The following is a 21400-nucleotide window of genomic DNA, read 5'->3' on the forward strand; positions in this document are numbered from 1 at the left end:
ATGAAACAAAAATGTTTTCATTTCCGCTATAACTTAGGTCAAATTCAAAACTTTAATAATATTAGTATGAAATTTAGCTAGTTGTGGGTGACTGAGACGTCATAAATTAATAAATTATTACAACCACAAATTCTCTAAAAAAAAATTAACTAAAAATTTTACTAGAACAAAGCTTTTATTAGTTAATGATTTTTTTATAAGTATACTGAATCAACATTCCTAAAATGTCTTTGGCCAAAGAGAAAGTTATTGTTTGAAAATAGTTTATACTTCCGCTATTTTATTTATATACCTTTTTTAACTAGATTTTCATTACTCATATCATAATTTTCATTACATTTTTAAAACTAATCTAATCATAAAAATGTGTTTGTTAATCTGATGTTATTTAATAACTTATAAGTTAAAGAAAAAGACGTCTATAGACGTCTTTTTGACATAATACAAACTTGTCATTATTTTGCCATCATTGCTTGATTCGCTAGTTAGTTGTCTTCAAACATATAGGAAAGTTACAGCAACAATACTGTTTCCATCGTTTGTTTAAATATGTACCTATTACATGATAACAAAAAGACTGACGCAGTAAGGTGAAAAAGTCTCAGAACCAATAATATTTTTCTCAAGTTGGAAATAGATTCGATTTCCACTAGCTCGGCAGTATCATTTGCGAGTACTGGCTGGCTGCTTCATAGGTCTCTACCTACGAAGCAGCCTTTATAGCACGGCGCTTACACTCCCTGACTAAGTGATGATGACTTCTCATTCTCAAACTGACTTGGCAGTGGTTAAAATGTACAATGAGCTGCAATTATGTGTTATTGAAGACTGTTATTCGGATTTATGAAAGTAATCCAGGCAGGCTTTTATTAATTACGGTTAGGAGCTAGCTTTAACTGAGTTAGGTAATCATTACTTTTTGCTTTGATTGTAAATTATAATACTTGTTCTTTAACACGTCTGGCATTTATAATTCTACTCAATAATCTATATAAAAATATAAAACTCCAGAACGCACGAACCGATTTCCACGGTTTTGTATTCGTTGGAAAGGTCTCGGGCTCCGTGAGGTTTATAGCAAAAGATAATTCAGGAAAAAAAATTAAGAGAAAAGCAGGAAAACAGAGAAAATCATTGTAAGCGAAACGGAGTTCGCCGGGTTTGCTAGTCTATTATATAAAAATAAGTCGGGTTTTCCTTCCTGACGCTATAACTCCAGAACGCACGAACCGATTTCCATGGTTTTGCATTTGTTGGAAAGGTATAGGGTTCCGTGAGGTTTATAACAAAAAAAAATTTAGGAAAAAAGACATGGTGGCGAAACGGAGTTCGCCAGGTTTGCTAGTTCACTATAAAATACACGGTAAGAAATAAAGAAAACTAAATATCCATGTGTATTATTTTATTGATTCATATTAATTTGCCTCAGATCAAGCTTTTAGAAATGGAAATTTAACAATTAAACCCCATAGAATACAAGTTAATACTATTACGCAGGTTAGGTGCAGGCTGTAACACATTTTCTATTAAAAATAACTTCAGTAGAATAACATTCAAATAAGATATATTTATGTATATAAATACACAGGTAACCACACTCGCCCTGCAAAATATTCAATTATTGCAAACCAACAGCACTTGATGTTGTTGTAGGATAACATTTTCTAAGACAAAACTATTCTGGTTGACAATGATATTAGGGTTAGTCATTATTTCTATGATATTTTCTCTACGGCTTATTAGCATATTAATAACAAGATTTTAGATGTTAATTAAGTTATTTAAAAATCTCACTTAAAATTCGGTTATCATATATAAATTAAGTAAAAAATTTAATATTTTGAACATTTACAACCATTGGTCTGTTAAGAAACCTTTCATTTTCCATCAGTACATTAACTACAACTGATAGGCCTATGGATAAAACAACAATATAGACCAAATTACATAACATATTACACCTACTTTGTCATTATCAAACAACATTTCATTAAAACAAAAGTAAAGGTATTATATTGGGTGTCCCAAAATTAACGCAAGATTTGAATTTGCTGCCATTTATGCAGTGAAGTGTTGGCAACCCTGAAAAAAAAGCAATTTGACAGCTAACAGTATAGGGTTATTAAAAATGGAGCGTTACACGATAGAACAACGTGTCTTCATTATTAAATTTACTGCATGAGACATTTCCAGGTCGTGTACTCTCTCGTTTCGGTGATCAAAATTGGCCTCCTAGATCGTGTGATTTAACACTATTAGACTTCTTTTTATGGGGTTATTTGAAATCACAAGTCTATGTCAACAAGCCCACAACCACCCGTGCATTAAAGGAGGAGATTTAACGCTGCATCAACGAAATTCAGCCACATTTATGCAGAATAGTCATGGAAAATTTCAACAAAAAAGTGCATGTGCATAAAGCCGTGGAGGCCATTTGTCCGATGTGTTATTCCATACATAACCCTATCCTATGTACTTTACGAGTCAATAAAAATATAACTATCAAAACACTAAAAACGGCGTTTTCTATTTGATTCAAATCTTGCGTTAATTTTGGGACACCCTATATATATATAATAGATTGATTTGAATTGAATATGTTATATAAGGGGCAGAGCAACACATAAGAACATCATGGGCTTGGTACAGATTGATCAGTTAAGTAAATGAGCAGTCGAGGCATACTTGTAATATTGGATAAAATTAATATAAATAATGTAATCAAAAACTATTTAGAAGGCATCCGTGTCGCTACCTATGTAAGCCGAAACATTCACTATTACATCTAGTTACCACCATGACGCAGTTCACGAGTTTCTAATCATACATTTGGTCGCTTACCACACGACAATCACGCGGACCTTGTTCCTGAAGGCGCTTTCAAATGATACATCACATTCTCTTACAACACTAGTAAGCTTCAAACCACGCCACACTCGCGAGTGAACTGGTCTTACCATCTATTTACCCTAAATACTGCTATAGATTAGGTACTTCGGATATTATGCATATTAATCTAAAATTGAATAAGATGTGTGTGCATATAAAATTGAAATGGTCATGTTCAGTGTTAGGAAATATGCAGTTACGTTATGATTGACTATTTTTAAGTTTAATCTTCATATCAATACTAAGGTTTATACATTATTGTTGCCAAATCATAAAGATGTAGGTCGTTAAATTCACATTTTTAAATATAATTTCTTCTAATAATGTATAACAACGTACAACGCATTACCTATAATCATAAAATACTTTGCTAGTCATCATACCATGATAGATAAGTACCCCAATTTCATAATTAATTTGTCAAACATAATTAAAAACGAAATCGCTATTTTGCTGTTAAATGTGGAGAAAAATTAAGATAGTTAAATTATTTCCAAAAATAGAACCACCATTTTTCTATACTTACTTATAAAAAGTGTATAGGTTGATATAAATTTCAAATACTATGTATGAATGTATATTGTAATAAATTCAATTCAATGAATAGTGAATACATTAAATTCAAATTGTAATAAATTTTTTCGTTATAAAATGTGTGGGCCTTCACTACATGATGTGAACAACCAAATGTAAGTGACCTAACATTGTGGCAATTTCCCAGGCGATAGTTAACATATAATATAATCTTAAACATAGCTGCGGTCAGTTCGCTTACGTTAGGCTCAATCTGGCCACGGCTAAGCTTAAGGCATCTGGGAAATATATCACATAATTATTTAAATACCACTATATAACTAAGCTTCAATAGGCAGCTTAAGGAATCACAATCCTATAATAATTGTCGATCACAAACTGGTCTGAGCGAGAATCTCTACTACACCTGTGACTAAGTACAGCCTCTACATCAGTCGCAGTTTTTCACTACGACCATGTCGCCAGATATCAACAAACATTACAGATACAGAACTTGCTTTTAAAACATTAACATTTAAGTATTATATGTAGATTTTGATTTACTAATGTACATAACATAGATATATTAAATCTCGGAACATTCATGTATTAAACTAGGAGTTAACAGATAATTTAGACTACTGCTAGACGTTACCCTTGTACGATTTAAGTAATACACAAATTGAACTGTTCTTCACAACGATCAATGCAGTTAAGTGCTTTAAGTAAATTGTCTTAAGTAAATATGTTAAGTGTTTTGTAATATCAAGGTGAATGCTTCATGCTAGCCTGTGAAATTAAAATCACAACAAGTAATTAAATGAACAAGTATAACTGTGTTTACAACCGCGAATATATATTTTGTCATCATACTATCCAATATGACTGACTGACTGCACAGTTGGCGCGGTGGCTAGGCCACTGGCTGCCGTGCAACGTGTCGCGGGTTCGATTCCCGGACGGAACAACTCTTTGTGTGATCCACAGATTATTGTTCCGGGTCTGGGTGTCACGTGTATGTGAACTTGTATGTTTGTAAACGCACCCACGACAGGAGAAAATCCTAATGTCGAGCTGCAACGTCTCATCAAAAAAAATATATATATATATATATATATCGAGCTGTAAATTGCAAAAACTTAAGAAAACGTATATTTCGCGAACTACCTTGAAGCATCTCCCTTAACACGGCTTAGTTTCACGAGTTAAGATATAATTGCATACAAACAGTGTCCACAATAATAAGATGTTGATCAGAGAGCTGACTGCACCAGTGTCGGACCGGCCGGGTGATCTTAGCATTAACAGGGAAATTGCTTTGTTATGATATTGCACTGGCTTTCACATGGTTGATGTTACACAAGAATGTCATGAGTAGCCAGTATATCAGTCGCAGGTGGAGAGGGAGCGCCGCGCGACGCACGAACATAATCTAAGGGTTACAGCTAGATATTGGGCTATTTACGAGCATTGCTCGCATTCTCTGCATTCTCCTTCATGATCTTGGATTTGAGATGGTCCTTGTATTTGAGAATGCCGCCTTGCCATTTTGTGACGGTTCCATTCTCACATATCCAGATTTCCTCCGCGACCTGTAAATGAAAATCAAGAAAAGTTGAGTCTAATGAATGGATGAATGCGATCATTTCAAATAGTCATGATAATGTCCATGCTCGATGTCGCCTATAGACACACGCAACGCTAAATGAGGATTGTTTTGGGTAATAGAAATTTATTCTTGTTTATACCTGGTTAATAAGCCTGAAGTCGTGGCTCACGAGTACCATTCCGCCGTCGAAATCGTTGATAGCGTCCGCTAGCGCATCGATAGTCTCCATGTCCAAATGATTGGTAGGTTCGTCAAGGAGGAGGAGGTGCGGTGTCTGCCACGCAAGCCAAGCGAACACAACGCGGCACCGCTGCCCGTCAGACAATTGACGCATCGGACACACCTGTAAAACACAAAATTTTAGTAAATTACCTTTAATTTATTATTACACCTGACAGTTTTTCCAACACATTACGAAATTGTAATACTTGTAAGAAAATATCTTAGTGATTCTATATAATAATATATACTAGTGGTCGCCTAGTGGTCGAAATTCGACCATATTATACGATTTAATTTACAATACCACTTAACAACGTTCAAGGATAATTTTTATTTAACTCAAACTCAAACAAACTCTTTTAAAAAACTCTATTCATATGAGACGTGAGAATATCATCGCAATGTCTATCGATTTTGACGTTTTGTCAAATACGATCAGATACTATGCATGTGTATGTAATGTTTTATTTATTGATTTAATGTACTTTATAAGCATTATTTTTGAAAAATATTAGCGTTCTTCACTTCTCCTACACATAAACTATAAGTGTACCAAATTTTATGCTCTTACGTCCGCGCAATTTTCGTAAAAAGAGGTCCAAAGTTTTTGCATCACGTAATAATATATATAAAAGAAAATCGTATAACAGTCCAGTCGAGCCAGTCCATTCGTAGCAAAATATGGCTACGAAACTGAACAAAATAAAATACATAAAGTTACTATGTATACTTGTACGAAATCGTGGACAGAATCTAGCTCGCAGATAAACGTAACGGAGTGATCAAGTTACCTGTTGTCGTCCGGTGAGTCCGTATCGTCCGATGATCTTGCGCATTTCTTCCCGCTCTCGGACTTCAGGGAACTCCTTCATCATGTAGTCGAGCGGTGACAGGTCTAAGTCCAGCAGCTCGTGCAAGTGCTGGTGGTAACGACCGATACGCAAGTGAGAGTTCTTACGGATCATACCAGTGGACGGGACGAGCTGTAATCAAAGTAACATTTTATTTTAGTAACAGAGAACATTGTTGCTACTGAATATTATAAATATTACTGTGACTAAAGGTAGGTAGGCAGGTATATAAAGGCATTGATGCATATATGAGAATGCAGGTTCGAAAGCTAACAACAACTTTTTCCGAGTTTTATGTACTTTGTAAGATTATATAGTAAGATTTATAAAGATTATATATATTAAAATGTGCTAACCAATTCGTGGACGCAAATACATAATACAGTTTCACAGACTATCAATGATAAAAATTTAATATAACATGCAACAAATTTCGATTTTAATAATTGAATCCCTTCACAACTTTGCAAAAATGCCTTGAGTATGTATATCCTTAAAATTCTTGTCCATAACTAGGGTTGCCAGGTCGCCAAACCTAAAAGCCGGACAGGCCAGCCAGCTTGGCCAGACATGTGAGTAAAAAGGCCGGACACGCTACAAGATTGAGGATTTCGCGACCTATTATTAATAGGACAGAAAAAGGAATGTAAAAACTAAGCGTTTTTATGTTTACCATAACACAATAAAAGCCAGACACCATCCGAATACTATTAATTTTGGCTGGATACGCAATCAAAAAGCCTGACCATGACCGGCTTTATCCGGACTCCTGGCAACGCTATCCATAACATAAGACAAGAAATATACTTACATCTCCATATAACAATTTAAGGAGTGTGGACTTGCCAGCTCCATTAGGTCCTACAAGTGCGAGACGTGTATCGAGGTCGATACCGAACTCCAAGTTCTTGTAAATCCATGGGCCTGAGTCAGTATACCGGAATGACACATTCTGAAAACACATAATTTAACATCAGTCATCAAAGCATCTACACACTCGAGAACGCCTTTTTGTCAATTGTCAATGAATAAAGTATAATTGCACAAAATGCCACAAAATCAACTACGAGCATTTATCATATAAATAAAATAAAAAATTAGTACTTCAGCCTAGTCTTATTTTTGGCACAAATTAAAATAAATATAGCAGCCACTTGTCGTCAGTTACTTCACATAAGGGATCACCTTATTGTTACGGAGTGTCTGCTGTGCTATTTCTGAACGTTGGCAGGTTTAATAAAACCATATTATAATTAACTGTTATACAGATTATGAAAGAAATTAGATATATTCGTCTTAATAAATATTGAGAGATTACATGTAAAATACTAACCTGCACCATAATAACAGGGGGCGGCACCTTCCCGCACGATGGGAAGTAGAAGTTAAGGATCTTGTCATCGATAACTTTCTCCGTCAATCCCTGGGCCACCATCTTAGCCAGTGTCTTCTCCTTGGACTGAGCTTGTCTGGCCAGCTTGGCGGAACCGTGACCGAACCGCGCAATATAGTTCTGTAAAAATACTACGATTAATTATTCATGTAATAAATATTGCCTTATTGTTAGAACAGCAATGCCTATTTTCACCTATTTCAAGTAAATTTAGGAAAGGCTAAGATAAGATATGCCACATATAGCGTCTGTTTCGTTTTTACCGATCTATAAGTGACACCTATCAGTACAAGTAAGAGGTTAGTAAACACGACTAGAATTTTGGAAGACTAGTATTCTGGTGCACCATGTAAACTATAGTGCAATTAAGTGTTGAATTTGACTAGTTAGAAAGAACCACATTGATAGATGGTGAAGATATATGTATGTTTGTTTCTCTTCCACGAAAAGAGTTACTAGACGTGTTTGGAGGAAGTTTGGTACATAGTATAGAAATTCTGGTTTCAGTAGTAAGCAAACAAGTTGCTATATGAAGCACAGATATACATCCCGTTTAACCGACCTTCATATGAGCGATCTGGTCCTGCTCCCAGTTGTACTGCTTCATCTGGTTCTCCAGCAGTTCCATCCGAGTCCTGACGAAGGCTTCATAATTGCCCGTATAGTACTTGAGCCGGCGCTTGCTCATATGAATGATGTTAGTGCATACGCCGTTCAAGAAGTCCTGCGAGTGAGATATCAGCACGAGGATACGTTTGTAGCTGGAATTAAGACATATCAATATTAGTTCAAATATTATTACCTTAACGATTGATCATTAAAATAGGTCGTGATTCGATTTTTAATAGGAATGATGAGAAAATAAAAATTAAATTGTTTTCACTAATAAAATTATATGAAAATAGCTATATTCTCATTATCTATCTATTCTAAGAGAATTGAGTATGATATTTGACGAAAAAGAAGTTGTAACGTGACTTAATAACATAGAGCGCCATATTTGTCTCTTACCAGCCCCACACGAAGGTATGGAGTTGGCAAGTTGTGTCTGTCACGGTATGAAGTTGTACCACGGTTTTTTAAAAAAGAAGAATATTTTTATGAACAATCCTTACTGTTTGAGTTCTTCCTCAAGCCACACGCAGGCGTCGAGATCCAGATGGTTGGTGGGCTCGTCCAGCAGCAGAAGATGAGGCTTCACGTACAGCGCACGTGCCAGCGCGATACGCATACGCCAACCTTTGAGCAAATGTCAGGTTAGGAATCAACGTCTCCAAAATATAGCTTATCTGACTTTAACGTATATATACCAGCATTTCAGAAACTTACTTTCGTATTTATTATTACTAGTGGTCGCCTAGTGGTCGAAATTCAACCATATACGATTTAATTTACAATACTACTTAACATACGTTCAAGGATAATTTTTATTTACCCCAAACTCAAACAAACTCTTTTATAAAACTCTATTCATATGAGACGTGAGAATATCATCGCAATGTCTATCGATTTTGACGTTATGTCAAATACGATCAGATACTATGCATTTGGGTGTAATGTTTTATTTATTGATTTAATGTACTTTATAAGTATTATTTTTGAAAAATATTAGCGTTCTGCACTTCTCCTACACATAAACTATAAGTGTATCAAATTTTATGCTCCTACGTCCGCGCAATTTTCGTAAAAAGCGGTCCAAAGTTTTTGCATCACGTATTAATATATAGATTTGGGATTGTAACCGAGGAAATATTCGTAAGAACTTCAAACAAGTGTAATCGATAGTATAGAGTACTCTTTGTAAATAAAAATAAATAAATTTAAAAAATTAAAAAACCCGACTGCATAAAAAACACTTTAAATAAAAACTGAAAAGTAAAAAACAAGCTTAGTCTAAAAGTTTAGATAGCAATGCTATTACCACAAAATTAAATAATTTCATAATCAATACACAAAAAATAATAATCTTATGCGAAACATAATTGAGTGCAACAGTCGGGACCCATATTGAATGATTTTAGTCTAGTTTATTTAATGGGTCCCGACTGTTACACTCAATTATGTTTCGCATAAGATTATTATTTTTTGTGTATTGATTATGAAATTATTTAATTTTGTGGTAATAGCATTGCTATCTACACTTTTAGACTAAGCTTGTTTTTTACTTTTCAGTTTTTATTTAAAGTGTTTTTTATGCAGTCGGGTGCTTTTTTAATTTTTTAAATTTATTTATTTTTATTTAACACTTTTTAGTTAGTTATAATACGGCTATGTGTTTTTCAAGATTTCACCCGCGACACGAGAGAACTACTTCCAATACCAAGATAATAAAAAAATAACACACGTCGATCCAGTTATTTTAGATTGATTGCGTAACACAAAGAGAGTAAAGGAATTAGAAAAAGAAGAAGGATTAAGGGCAGTAAAATTTACTATTTACAAATTTCGTAAACGGTCTAATTCTTTAAAAGAATTTTCGTCGTGTGGACTATTTAATATATTTTTTTTTGGATCTTTTATTGTGAGGGGTTTTTGTCCGTAATAGTATTAATCCTTATTCTTTTAAATAGTCTATTAATTTTCTACATTAAATGAAGATAAAATTTACTCTTTACACTGTTTCAAAATTTCTACTAGTTTTAGACAAAAAACGGTCTTTACAGTTGACACGTCGCATGGGCTATAGGTAAACGACTATGTAGATAGATTCCTTATTTAACGTTCAGCAAAGCGAGGGCGGGTCGCTAGTCCTTTATTTATAAATAAATTCATTGTAAATAATTTAGTTAAGACGTACTTTTATTATCACTTTTCACTTTTAAGTTCAGTCACCGCTAGTCAATCGCATCGCGTAGTACCTATACGAGTATTTAGTTTGGATAATAAAGAACATAATTGCACATAGTATTTTTTTTCTATATGTCAGTGATATACCATTTTGGAATCCTCATGATGAGCTCTTTAATTTGATACCCATATTGTAGCAAATAAAAAATTTTTTTTTTTACTCCTGTCTAGGGCGCCTCACGGCCGCCATGTTGGTTTTTGTTTTACGTCACATATCTAAGAACACTTGGGTAATTAAGACGAATCCAACGATACCCTGATTGTCGAAATCCATCAAGCCGTTTCGAAGAAATGAGGTAATAAAGAATATTAGGCTCATACATACAAGATACGCGCGAAAAACATAACCCTTCCTTGGCAGTCGGGTAAAAAACTGCTGGTATGCTCCGTAGGCCCGTTTGTTGTAGCAATACTAACTTCTCACCGTGTGGTGACAGGAGTACCGTAGTACGAGTTAGCTTTACGTTGAACAAAAACAAAACGAGAGGGCGTTCGGCGCTCTGATTTCCCGACGCGAATGAACAAACCAATAAGAGCTTCGAACGCGGCCTCGTTCAACGTAAAACAAACTCGTACTAAGCCCTCTGAGAAGAATACATTTGTCACACCCTTACTCTTCTTTTCCTCTTAACTACAGAACTACATATTTAACAGAGTTGGCGTTGGTGGCCCGGCCAACCTTTTTTCATAAACTTGATAGTTTTAAACTGCAATCTTTAATCTGCTTGCTTAGCTAGGGCTTAATGGCAAACATATCTTCAGTAGAGAAGGCTCATAGTTCAACAGTGGATTCTCACGAGCTAATGAGGATGACGATGATGATAATAATGAATACTAACCTCCTGAGAAGTCCTTTGTTGCCTTCTGTTGCATTTCCTTGGTGAAGCCAAGACCGTGTAGAATGTTAGCTGCGCGCGCTTCTGCCGTGTCGGCGCTCAGGTCCTCCAGTCGATCATACACGTCCATTAACTGTTCCTGAGCGTCTAGAAACGAACACAGTGTGTAAATATAATAGGTACTTTAATTATAGTTTGATTGAATATTTAATTATAAAGATTAAATATCTAAAATACCATCCAAGCGTATGAATGGTATCATATGTATAGGATACTGTTGTATGGCGTATATGATACTGTTAAGTATATTTTTTTTTACTAAACTGTGATTACCTTGTTCATAATAAAACGTTGTAAGATTGTACAGAATCACTATCATTATATATTTTTTAAAATATTGCCCCACACTAAGATTTCTCTTTCTCTTGTGTTGTGGGTACGTTTACAAACATACAAGTTCACACGAACAACAATTTGTGGATCACACAAAGAGTTGCTCCGTGGGGGGATCGATTCCGCTACACGTTACACGGCCAGTTGCTCAGCCACCGCGCCAACCGTGCAGTCAGAATTACATTATAGCAATAATTCTTACCATCATCCTCGCACTGCGCCAACTCTTCGGCGAGCTTCTCCAACTGGATCCTCTCCTCATCGACTTCCATGACACATTGAAGTGCAGACTTATCGGAGGCGGGCATCTCCCTCGTCAGATGGAAAATGTCAATATGCGCGGGTATAGTCACCTCGCGACGACCTAGCACGGCCAGCAACGACGACTTGCCTGGAAATTATCAATACTTTACGTTAGACAAATATATATATAATAATAATATATATATCAGAATTTATGACGCCTGTAATCATGCATGAAGGAGAATCAGTACGAAAGTATCAGTACAGTTGTGGACAGAAACTAGCTAACACGCTACGCAACGGCCTGTAGAACGAGACCAAAGTAGAGCTGAAATTACATTATAAAAGTTTTTAATTTATTTTATTATAATGTTTCACCAATCAGGCGAACTAATTGTTTATTTACTATTCAAATACCAAAATAAAAAGAGCTGTAAAGAGTATAGGACCAATACTTCGCGCGTCGCGTCTTTCGATACAGCATACATTATATTCGCTATCAAGAATAAACAAAACTCGCCTTATTAGTTATAAGTCAGTAGACTAAAGACTTAAAAGAGGATCTCAATAACAATAAACATATTTTTTTATTTTTATTTATTCAACAGGCACATCAACAATATGCATATAATACATTTTCCAATCATCTGACTAATACAACTCCCATATGCATATCTTTTACAGATGCACACAACATTCCCTCTTTTTTGTTTTAAATTATCATGGAACCAAAAATGCAGCGCAGCGTCGTATAAATCTCGACAAAAACGAATACTTATACTAACTAATTCTAATTTGAAGTTTACTTTATGTGTCTATAAACGATATTTGCAAGCTGGTGTACGTACTTAAGTATAAAAATAGCATAGGAAGGTTATTCCCAAGAAAATATAATAATTCGCAATAAATGCAATGTAAATATTTCGCCTTTAATATAATAGCGCAGCATCATTTAACATTCAAATAAATTTCATCTAAATCCAAGAACGTATTTTATAAGACCACATCAGGTACTTAGAAACGTCAAAAAAGTATTTTAATATACCTACTGTTAAAAAATGTCTTATATCCTACTGATATTATAAATGCGAAAATTTGCGAATACTATTACGTCAAAACGATTGAAGTTGAACAGACATATGTATCTTATGGTGTGTGGAACGCGGGCGAACCCGCTGGCAGAAAGTAGTTTTAAAAATATGTTAATTAATGATAAAAATAAAAGGTTTGAGATATCAACCTACGTTGATGTCTACGTTGATGATTTTTGTCTAGTTAACAAGTATAAATTCGAAGGTGCAGCGACACTCGCAGTCGGTAACACATTCACAAACATTCAGGAAAATGTAAATGTCGAGCTGTTGACTTGGAAAACAGAGGCTATGGCTACTTGCACTCACATTCTCTGAAGCTCACCTTACTCCTCCTCGTTTTACTCAAATCGTAAACCAGTACAAAAACGCGAGCCCAAACTATCATGGTTGAGAATTTAAAGTACGGGAAGTAAAATTATTTCAAAATTATTTGACACGACAAACTTTTTTTTTTTTTGTTACGGACCGCCCACACAATCGATGTCGCTATTCTGTATGTATAGACAATCGATTGCAAAGTCTAAGGGTAATGCGTCACTGTATTGAATATTTAATCGAGGTTTCTGTGTAAACATACTTCTTGTCGATACCTTACCCCTGTTGTTGATTTCTTTTTAAGTGTAAATTCGTCACCCTCCCGGCTAACTGTCGTAACTACAAATTGATGTTTTTCCAGGGCAACCGTTTTTCGGTCCGGCGTTACAGTTAAATTACTGTAGATGCGTTATTTGTGGCTTTATCAATGAATTAAAAAGTTTTTTTATATAGGTCTTGGCTTATTCTTTAATTTTGTAGTCGCCCTAAAGCCCTAAGGTATCTATTAAATGTCAGTGCAGATAGGTCGGTTTGTGAGATACGACAGTTAGCGGGTAGGGCGACGAATTGTTCAACAAGATTTCTTTACAAGACGAGAATAATAATAGATCACTTTTTCCACAAATTGACTAGATGGGACTCACGGGACTAACGGGAAAACTCGGCAAAAATATCACACTGACTATTATCATTGTGTCAAGATCGATACGACTGTTATCGCTCTTGTGAATACTCAGTAAGTTCTGAATTTGTTTACAAATCAGACAGTTTCTAAAAATCTAATTAAGTCTTTAGAAATAAAATGGAAATTAAATTAGATACATTATACAAAACCAAATAAGTTTTTGTTATAACTAATTATCGTGAATTATGTTGGGCAGTTACAACAAAAGCTGGCAACGCTCCAGAAGTATTTTTTTTTTTTTGATGGGTCGACGTTTGGCCGCTATCTCACCTGATGGTAAGTGATGATGCGGCCTACGGTGGAGCACGTCTGCACATAAGCAACCTATTCACTCGGGCCTTGAAGACACCCAGGTTATACTCATCAGGAAACACAGACTCCGGCAAGGAGTTCCATTCCCTAGCAGTTCGCACAAGGAAGCTTGAAGCGAAGCGCTTCGTGCGAGTGGGTGGGATATCTACCATGAAGCGGTGACGCCTCGCCGATTGTCTTGTGGTTCGACGATGAAAAGGACTAGGAGGAATCAAGTTGTGCAATTCCCCCGCACACTCTCCGAAATGTATCCGGTAATAAACGGAAAGGCTTGCAACCTTACGCCTGTGTTCGAGGCTTTGAAGCCGGGCCTCCACAAGCGCATCATCATTGATGAGCTTCTTGGCACGCCTTTCGATGTGTTCTAGCGCATCGAGCTGGTATTTAGCCGAGCCGTCCTCATCGGTGAGAACAGTACTCCATACAAGACCGAACCTGCGCTTGGTACAGGCTCAGTAGTTGTTCCGATGTGAAGTACCGTCTCACCCTCCAGAGGATGCCCAACAGGAAGTTGGAGTACTGTTCTCACCGATGAGGACGGCTCGGCTAAATACCAGCCAGATGCGCCTTCGACTCTATATATGAGCCGAAGTTTAGGGTAGGCGATAGAGTTACGCCCAGAAGCTCAAGATGATCCGATATTGGAACGGATACATTTCGGAAAGTAGGAGCTAGCGGAAATTCACTCCGTTTGGCAGAGAATAGACACGCCTGGATGTTGGTAGCATTGAACTTGACCAAGTTGGTGTCACCCCAATCGGAGACCGCCTTCAAGGACGAGTTCAACCGTTCGACCATGGATTTTCTTAGAGACTGGATCTGTGTTCCGCTAGTCCGCGCATCGGACACATACCTTTCAACAACTGTGCTGTCATCTGCATACCCAAAGATACCGGGCTTAAGCAGGTCGTTGATGTGCAGCAAAAAGAGCGTTGCTGAAAGTACTGACCCCTGAGGGACTCCGGCGTTGATGTCAAATTGGTCAGACGAGCAGCCATCAATGACTACTCGGATTGACCGATCCCTCAGGAAGTCTGCAATCCATCTGCACAGATCAGCGGGAAGTCCATATGCAGGAAGCTTGCCGATAAGGCTGTCGTGCCAAACCCTGTCAAAGGCCTTCGATATATCGAGTGAGACCGCTAATGCCTCCCCGTGCTTCTCGATGGCCTCGCTCCAAATGTGGGTGGCATACGCAAGAAGGTCCCCAGTGGATCGGTTGCGGCGAAACTTATATTGCTGATCGCTGAGGAAGTCGTTACCTTCAAGGTATGCCAGGAGCCTGTTGTTAAGTACACGTTCAGAGTATGGACGTGACTGTGATTGGTCGGTAATTGTTAGGGTCAGCACGACTACCTTTTTTGGGCACAGGCTGCACGTTGGCCAGCTTCCATGCAACTAGCACTTGACCAGACTCCAAGGAAAGTCGAAACAGGCGTGTCGGGATTGGAGACAACTCAGGCGCACAGGTTTTTAAAACCACGGCTGGGATTCCGTCGGGTCCACTGGCCTTGTTCACGTCACCTACCTAAAACATCATATAAAAACTAGCCAAGCCTCGGTAGAGCTGCCTCTCTATATTTAGTAATGTACTTTCTAAGTTGCAACCAACCTTTCAGTTCCCATAGCAGCCCGGCCTTTATATAACTTCATTTATTTAATAATATAATAAAGAGCAAACGATTGATATCGTCATGAACAAAAAAGACTAATAATAGCCTAAGAAAGAAATATCTTCCTACCATAGAAAGAAGAATATACCATTTAGCACTTTCTCGCACATTTTTAGGAAGTAACGCGGTATGTGTCTATTTTTCATCGCATACGATAATATAGGAGTATTTATCTGATAACATAATTTACGGAATTTATTAAGAAACAAACAATATAAAGTAACTTTATACATTGTAGAACAGTCGTTGGTGGCATGGATTTTCAAGCTACATCAAGGCATTCGAAAACGTTCATTTTACGTAAATAAATATATTAATACATATGAATATGAATGATACTTGTTTCTAACCCATGAGCGATACGTACTTGTGTACGTGTAGCAAATACGGTAGTACTAAGGTTGATAAGCAGTTTATAAAATTTTCCATTCCCATCCAAGTCATTTACTTAACAGATGGCGTTGTCATGGCTTTATTTTTAATTTCGAGTTTTTATTGATGCTTTTTATATCCACTGACAAAGGCGTACATAACGATAACATTATTATATGTTGTCCATAATGAAATCATACATGGCTACAACTACCTATTCCAGAGCATGTGGCACTGCCTAGACCACATATAAACCGAGATCCTGAACATTTTTCTCTTTCTCTACAACTTTAAAAAGTGATTGTAAGTAAGTTTGATAGTACGATACAACTTTAATTTCTTAGAGCGCACCGTTGCACCGCGACCGTAACGCTTTCACAAAAATGGGTCAGTGGTGTACTAATCAATAAATGCACGTAGACTATCACACTGCTATAACAATAGTTACAAACATTATTCTATTCCACAGTTTTAAATTGCTGGCTCATTTTTTTTTATATTTGTTACAGAATTGAATTATATGGTAGGAATGTACTTTTATTATTAGTGGTATACCTATAACTATATAACTAAGGCAATAATTATAATTTTAGATTTAATTTTTCGTCAGAGAAGTTTTTGGTTGTCAACAATTTATAGTACTTATTCGCGCAACATTCGATAAGAAACAACTCACAAACGTGCAAATGAATCTTTGGTGTGAAAAACCACAATGCTCAAATTAGAACGATGTGACGTGTTTTGCGATCATGAAATTAATACCGTTACACAAAGCATGTTTTAAGTGTAAGGTATCGCCGATCAAATTGGTCAGACGATGAATGACGTTAAAATTAGATTGCAGACTGCAGAAACCGTAACAATTTTAAATTTTGACACGCTTTTTAGGCAAATTATACTAACTAAATAACATCGATATTCCGATTCCTCGAATATACTAAGCGAATTTTTATTTAGATTGATAGAGTTATTATAATTTCAGGCGTAAATAGGAAGTTTTCAATATTACCTACAATAACGTTATTGATTGGTTAGACTATTGTGTAAGGCAGTGAGTAAGAGCCGGCGCTCACTGTCGGCATGGCACGTCGACGGGTGCCGTGGTATTCTGTAGCATTCTGTACCGTGGCATTGTGGTATCGAAATAAAGTAAGATGAATTCCAAAGTCATAAATAAGATTCTATAATAACTTTATTAGTGATAAAATCCTCTTATGATATGCCGTACCGTGCCGGCAGTGGGTGCCAGCCCTAAGCCAATGACTAAAATATTATTTTGCATAAAAGTATTAAATTATTATAGTACACAGGCTGTGATATGCGTTTTGCCTAGGCAAAAGATGCTTGAGTGTTTCAGAAAACAAAATCGAATATTGTCGCTTGATTGCATTACAAATAGATCAAATTAATCACTTAACTATGTGTATGTTCGAAAATCGCTAGCATTCTTTGCTAAAAGAGAATTAATTACTTCCTTAACATATTAGCATCATGAATAATATGATAATAACAGGACATACAACTTAAAGTTCTACATACCACATCCATTCAATCCCACGAGACCGTATCTTCGTCCACAATTCAACTCCAGAAGAGTGTCTTGCAGTAGTTCACTTCCATAGAAGGTGATGGAGAAGTTAGCTATCTTGATGTCTCTCGACCTCGGGTGGACAGCAAGCGAACCAGTACATGATCGGGCTTCAGAGTTCATCTTAGCCTCCTCTTCAAGTTTAAGACATAGTGCCTCTGCAACAAGATACAAACTTCATATTCACATTCATTCACGATATCATCTTTGATTAGGCTCTGTGGAATCTGACCTATTAAGATTATCTAATAAACATTTTATATGGCTAAGGACAGGGATGGTGTTCTTATGGAACGAGTGACACTAATGAGACATTATAAGATATTTTGGGCATATCTCTGATCACAAAACCATTCCCTTTGATGCAACTGATAGTAGATAGCTCAAGTTTAAAATTATTTGTTTGATGGCACATGACAATACATAACATTAAGGATACAACAAATTGATTTGCAGTCTTAAATGACAGTAGGCCGTTCATATTTGTCGCAGAATTGATGACAAAGTAAAGTAAGTAAATGTGTTCCAGAAAACATTTAAGTTTTGTCAGAAAAACCATGTTGGTGACTTAAAAGTGCACCAATTCTGACCAAGGAGAGTTATTTTGTCAATATCAATAAATTTTCTTGTTACTATCTGTAGAAGATCTCAACTGCAATTTAAGTTTAGTGAAAGTACGACTTTCTTAAACTTTTTGTTGATTTTTCAATAGTACTTATGTAAGTAAACCTAGAAAACTATTGGACCATGACATAGCTGCAGTTGAACAATATAGACAAACAATTTATTTCTGATTGGTTGACAAAGCTTTACTTCTTGCATAAAAGTGTACATACATAGGTATACAGCAGCATATACTTTTCACCTGCTGATGGCCAATGGTTAACCAGCCCTTTGGTCCTGCTTACAGGACTCAATTGCAAACTCCCACTAAACAAAATACATAGATTTCCATTCACCCTACTTCAATAAACTAGGCCTTACTTATATAACTCTTTTTCTTTAAGTTATAGAATTGCATTTCAGTCTGAACTTTAAACTACTAACCTATAAATTTGCTATCAAGAACCAGTCCAACAATATAATACTAGTAAGCATTGGTTGATTAGTTTGGTTAAGTGTATTTATTTTCAAATTATATGATAATTTCAGTTTAGTCTACAAATGTATATCACCAGTTAATTCTACAAACTTATATCCCTTCCTTAGATATGACTCTTGAGGATACCCACCTACAGAGCGGATATCATACTTATGTGAATGTTACCTACTACAATAGATCTGTAAAACAAGTTCATGATACAAATGACATGAACTACAGCTTGTTTTTTTACACAACTGTTTCAAATGAAAATCAAATCTACAACATGATGCACTGCAGCAAGCCTAGCCTCCATGCATAAATTACTTGAACAATATCCAAATACTAAATTCATAATTATTTATAATGTTAGGCGTAAATATTATAATATTGCCATGTGCTTGACAGCTATCGGTTTATGAGTAATGAATATAGAGACCGAATACCCAAGAAAAGGGCTGTCTGACATCATAAAATCTTTAAAGACACATACCAATTCGCAAGTAAGTTACAATAAAGGTGTAATTGAGTGAATATCAAATTTCATCGTGGTATTTACCTTCTGCGGTGAGCTCTCGCTCTTCCTTGTTACCGTTAGTAGCAGAACCATTCTCATCATTTGTCACTCTAGCCACAGGTTTCTTGTTCCTGTTGCTCGCCTGTTCCTTCTTCTTCTGTTGAGCCCTTTTCTTTGCATCAGACGGCATTTTGGTTACCTGATCAATGCCATTTTTTTATTAACACGAACACAAAAAATACCACTTATAATACGTGCGTTAAATTTCATCAACGTAATTTAAAAGAAACTCGCAGGATATCCTGTATCACGAAAGGAATATTCTATAGAGCAATCACTACACTTTATTCATGTGGATACAGTGGAATAATTTATTATTACCTAAATTAGTTTTATGGGATGATAAGCAAGTCGTCAGCGTCTACACGTGCTGAAATAAAAAGAAAGACATTTAAAAATTCACAGATACAGTAATGTCAATCAGCACAATGTTGCCACCTCATTAATCATAAACTACTCGGTGATTTTTAGTTTTGTTCAAATATTAAACTAAAAACGTTGTGTTTTATTATTTTTTTATAAACTAAGAAAACTAGGCCACCATATATTAATTTCAAAATTTAAAATAAATCACTAAAATATTTTTCATCTCTAAAATATTTTGAAAATCGCCGCTCAATTACCAAATTTGACAATCTAAACGACAAAGTCGTTGGCAACACTTAAGTAGAGACAATGCGCAGATACATGCGAGACAATGGTCCTTTGGTTGTTGCCATATGACAAAATCATAAAATCTTACTAATGTAATAAATGCGAAAGTTTGTAAGTATGAATGTTTGTTAATCCTTCACGCAAAACCTACTGAAGGGATCGGGATAAAATTTGGAATACATAGTATAGATTATTGTATGGAATAATACATACTTTTTATCCCACGGGAACGCTGACGATGGCTAGTACTTTGATATGATTAGGTACTTGATTGTTCATAAACTATTGAAAAGCTATTAAAAATAAATATTAAAATTTATTGTAGGCACATAATGACAGATACAATAAATTAATAATGTAGGTGTTCTTGTTCTATTTATCGATAGGTATCTACGTACTATTATTTAAAAACTGCTAAGAACTGTCTTCTTGTGGAAGAATTTGGCCCACACAAGCACGTTCTCGTTCAAATAGTTAGTGTCGGCAAATGAAATTATTTAGCCCTCGTCGACGTTTTACCCTAAGACGATCAATAGCCTTAAATCGTGTGTATCAGAATCCTATACAGTACGGTACATAATATTTTTTACTATGGGTCATTCTATGGGTACGAATCAAATGACTAATAAAGGAGAAAAATGCTAAGAATAAAGGGTAATGTGTCGCGCAGTGTAGCTCATAATAATTATAAACACAAGAGCGTGGCTTGAAAACAGTTCGTTTAAAAAATTAACGGATACGGGAACCATATAATAATTTTTATTTTACGAAGAGTAAAATAGAAAATAGTGTAGGCAAAGTACAGGTATACAGTTGCTAGTTAGGTACTTAGTGGATATAAAAATAAAAAAACAAATAAGATTTATTTATTTATTCTGGTAAATATCAATCAACAGCAATAATTATTTATTGAAATATTTCAACAAAATAATTGTATCTTTCACAGTAAGATAAAATGATAAATATAATATTTGAGATAAAGGCATACTGGATACATAATATAAAATCTGTATTATCTGTATTAATAACAATAATTATTATTAATAAGAACACTGGTTTATTGCATAATTGCTTATAATCCCCACTATGCAGTAAAAGTATGTGTGTGAGACAAAGATTGTATTAATTTCTGAATGCATAATGACTGACATAGGATAGGATATCTAATTTTTATTTTAATGTCCGTTATGTAGATTCTAATATATTACAATATTAGATAGGTGTTTTTTTATTTTCCTACGGAAACAAATACT

General features: G+C 35.6%; 1 protein-coding gene across 1 annotated transcript; it reads right to left on the reverse strand.

Annotated features, from left to right (window-relative positions):
- Positions 1–1387: 1387 nt before the first annotated feature.
- On the reverse strand, positions 1388–19968 carry LOC118274051 (ATP-binding cassette sub-family F member 2). The gene is made up of 12 exons (XM_035591437.2): positions 19815–19968; positions 19476–19632; positions 17787–17993; positions 11756–11944; positions 11164–11307; positions 8593–8716; positions 8040–8238; positions 7418–7597; positions 6896–7036; positions 6025–6216; positions 5151–5354; positions 1388–4994 (listed from the first exon to the last, which is right to left on the reverse strand). Exons 2-12 carry the CDS (start codon positions 19621–19623, stop codon positions 4860–4862), a joined length of 1863 nt encoding a protein of 620 aa, XP_035447330.1. The 5' UTR covers positions 19624–19632; positions 19815–19968; the 3' UTR covers positions 1388–4859.
- Positions 19969–21400: the final 1432 nt, after the last annotated feature.

Source organism: Spodoptera frugiperda, chromosome 25 (assembly GCF_023101765.2).
Source record: "Spodoptera frugiperda isolate SF20-4 chromosome 25, AGI-APGP_CSIRO_Sfru_2.0, whole genome shotgun sequence".
Classification (NCBI taxonomy): Eukaryota; Metazoa; Arthropoda; class Insecta; order Lepidoptera; family Noctuidae; genus Spodoptera; species Spodoptera frugiperda.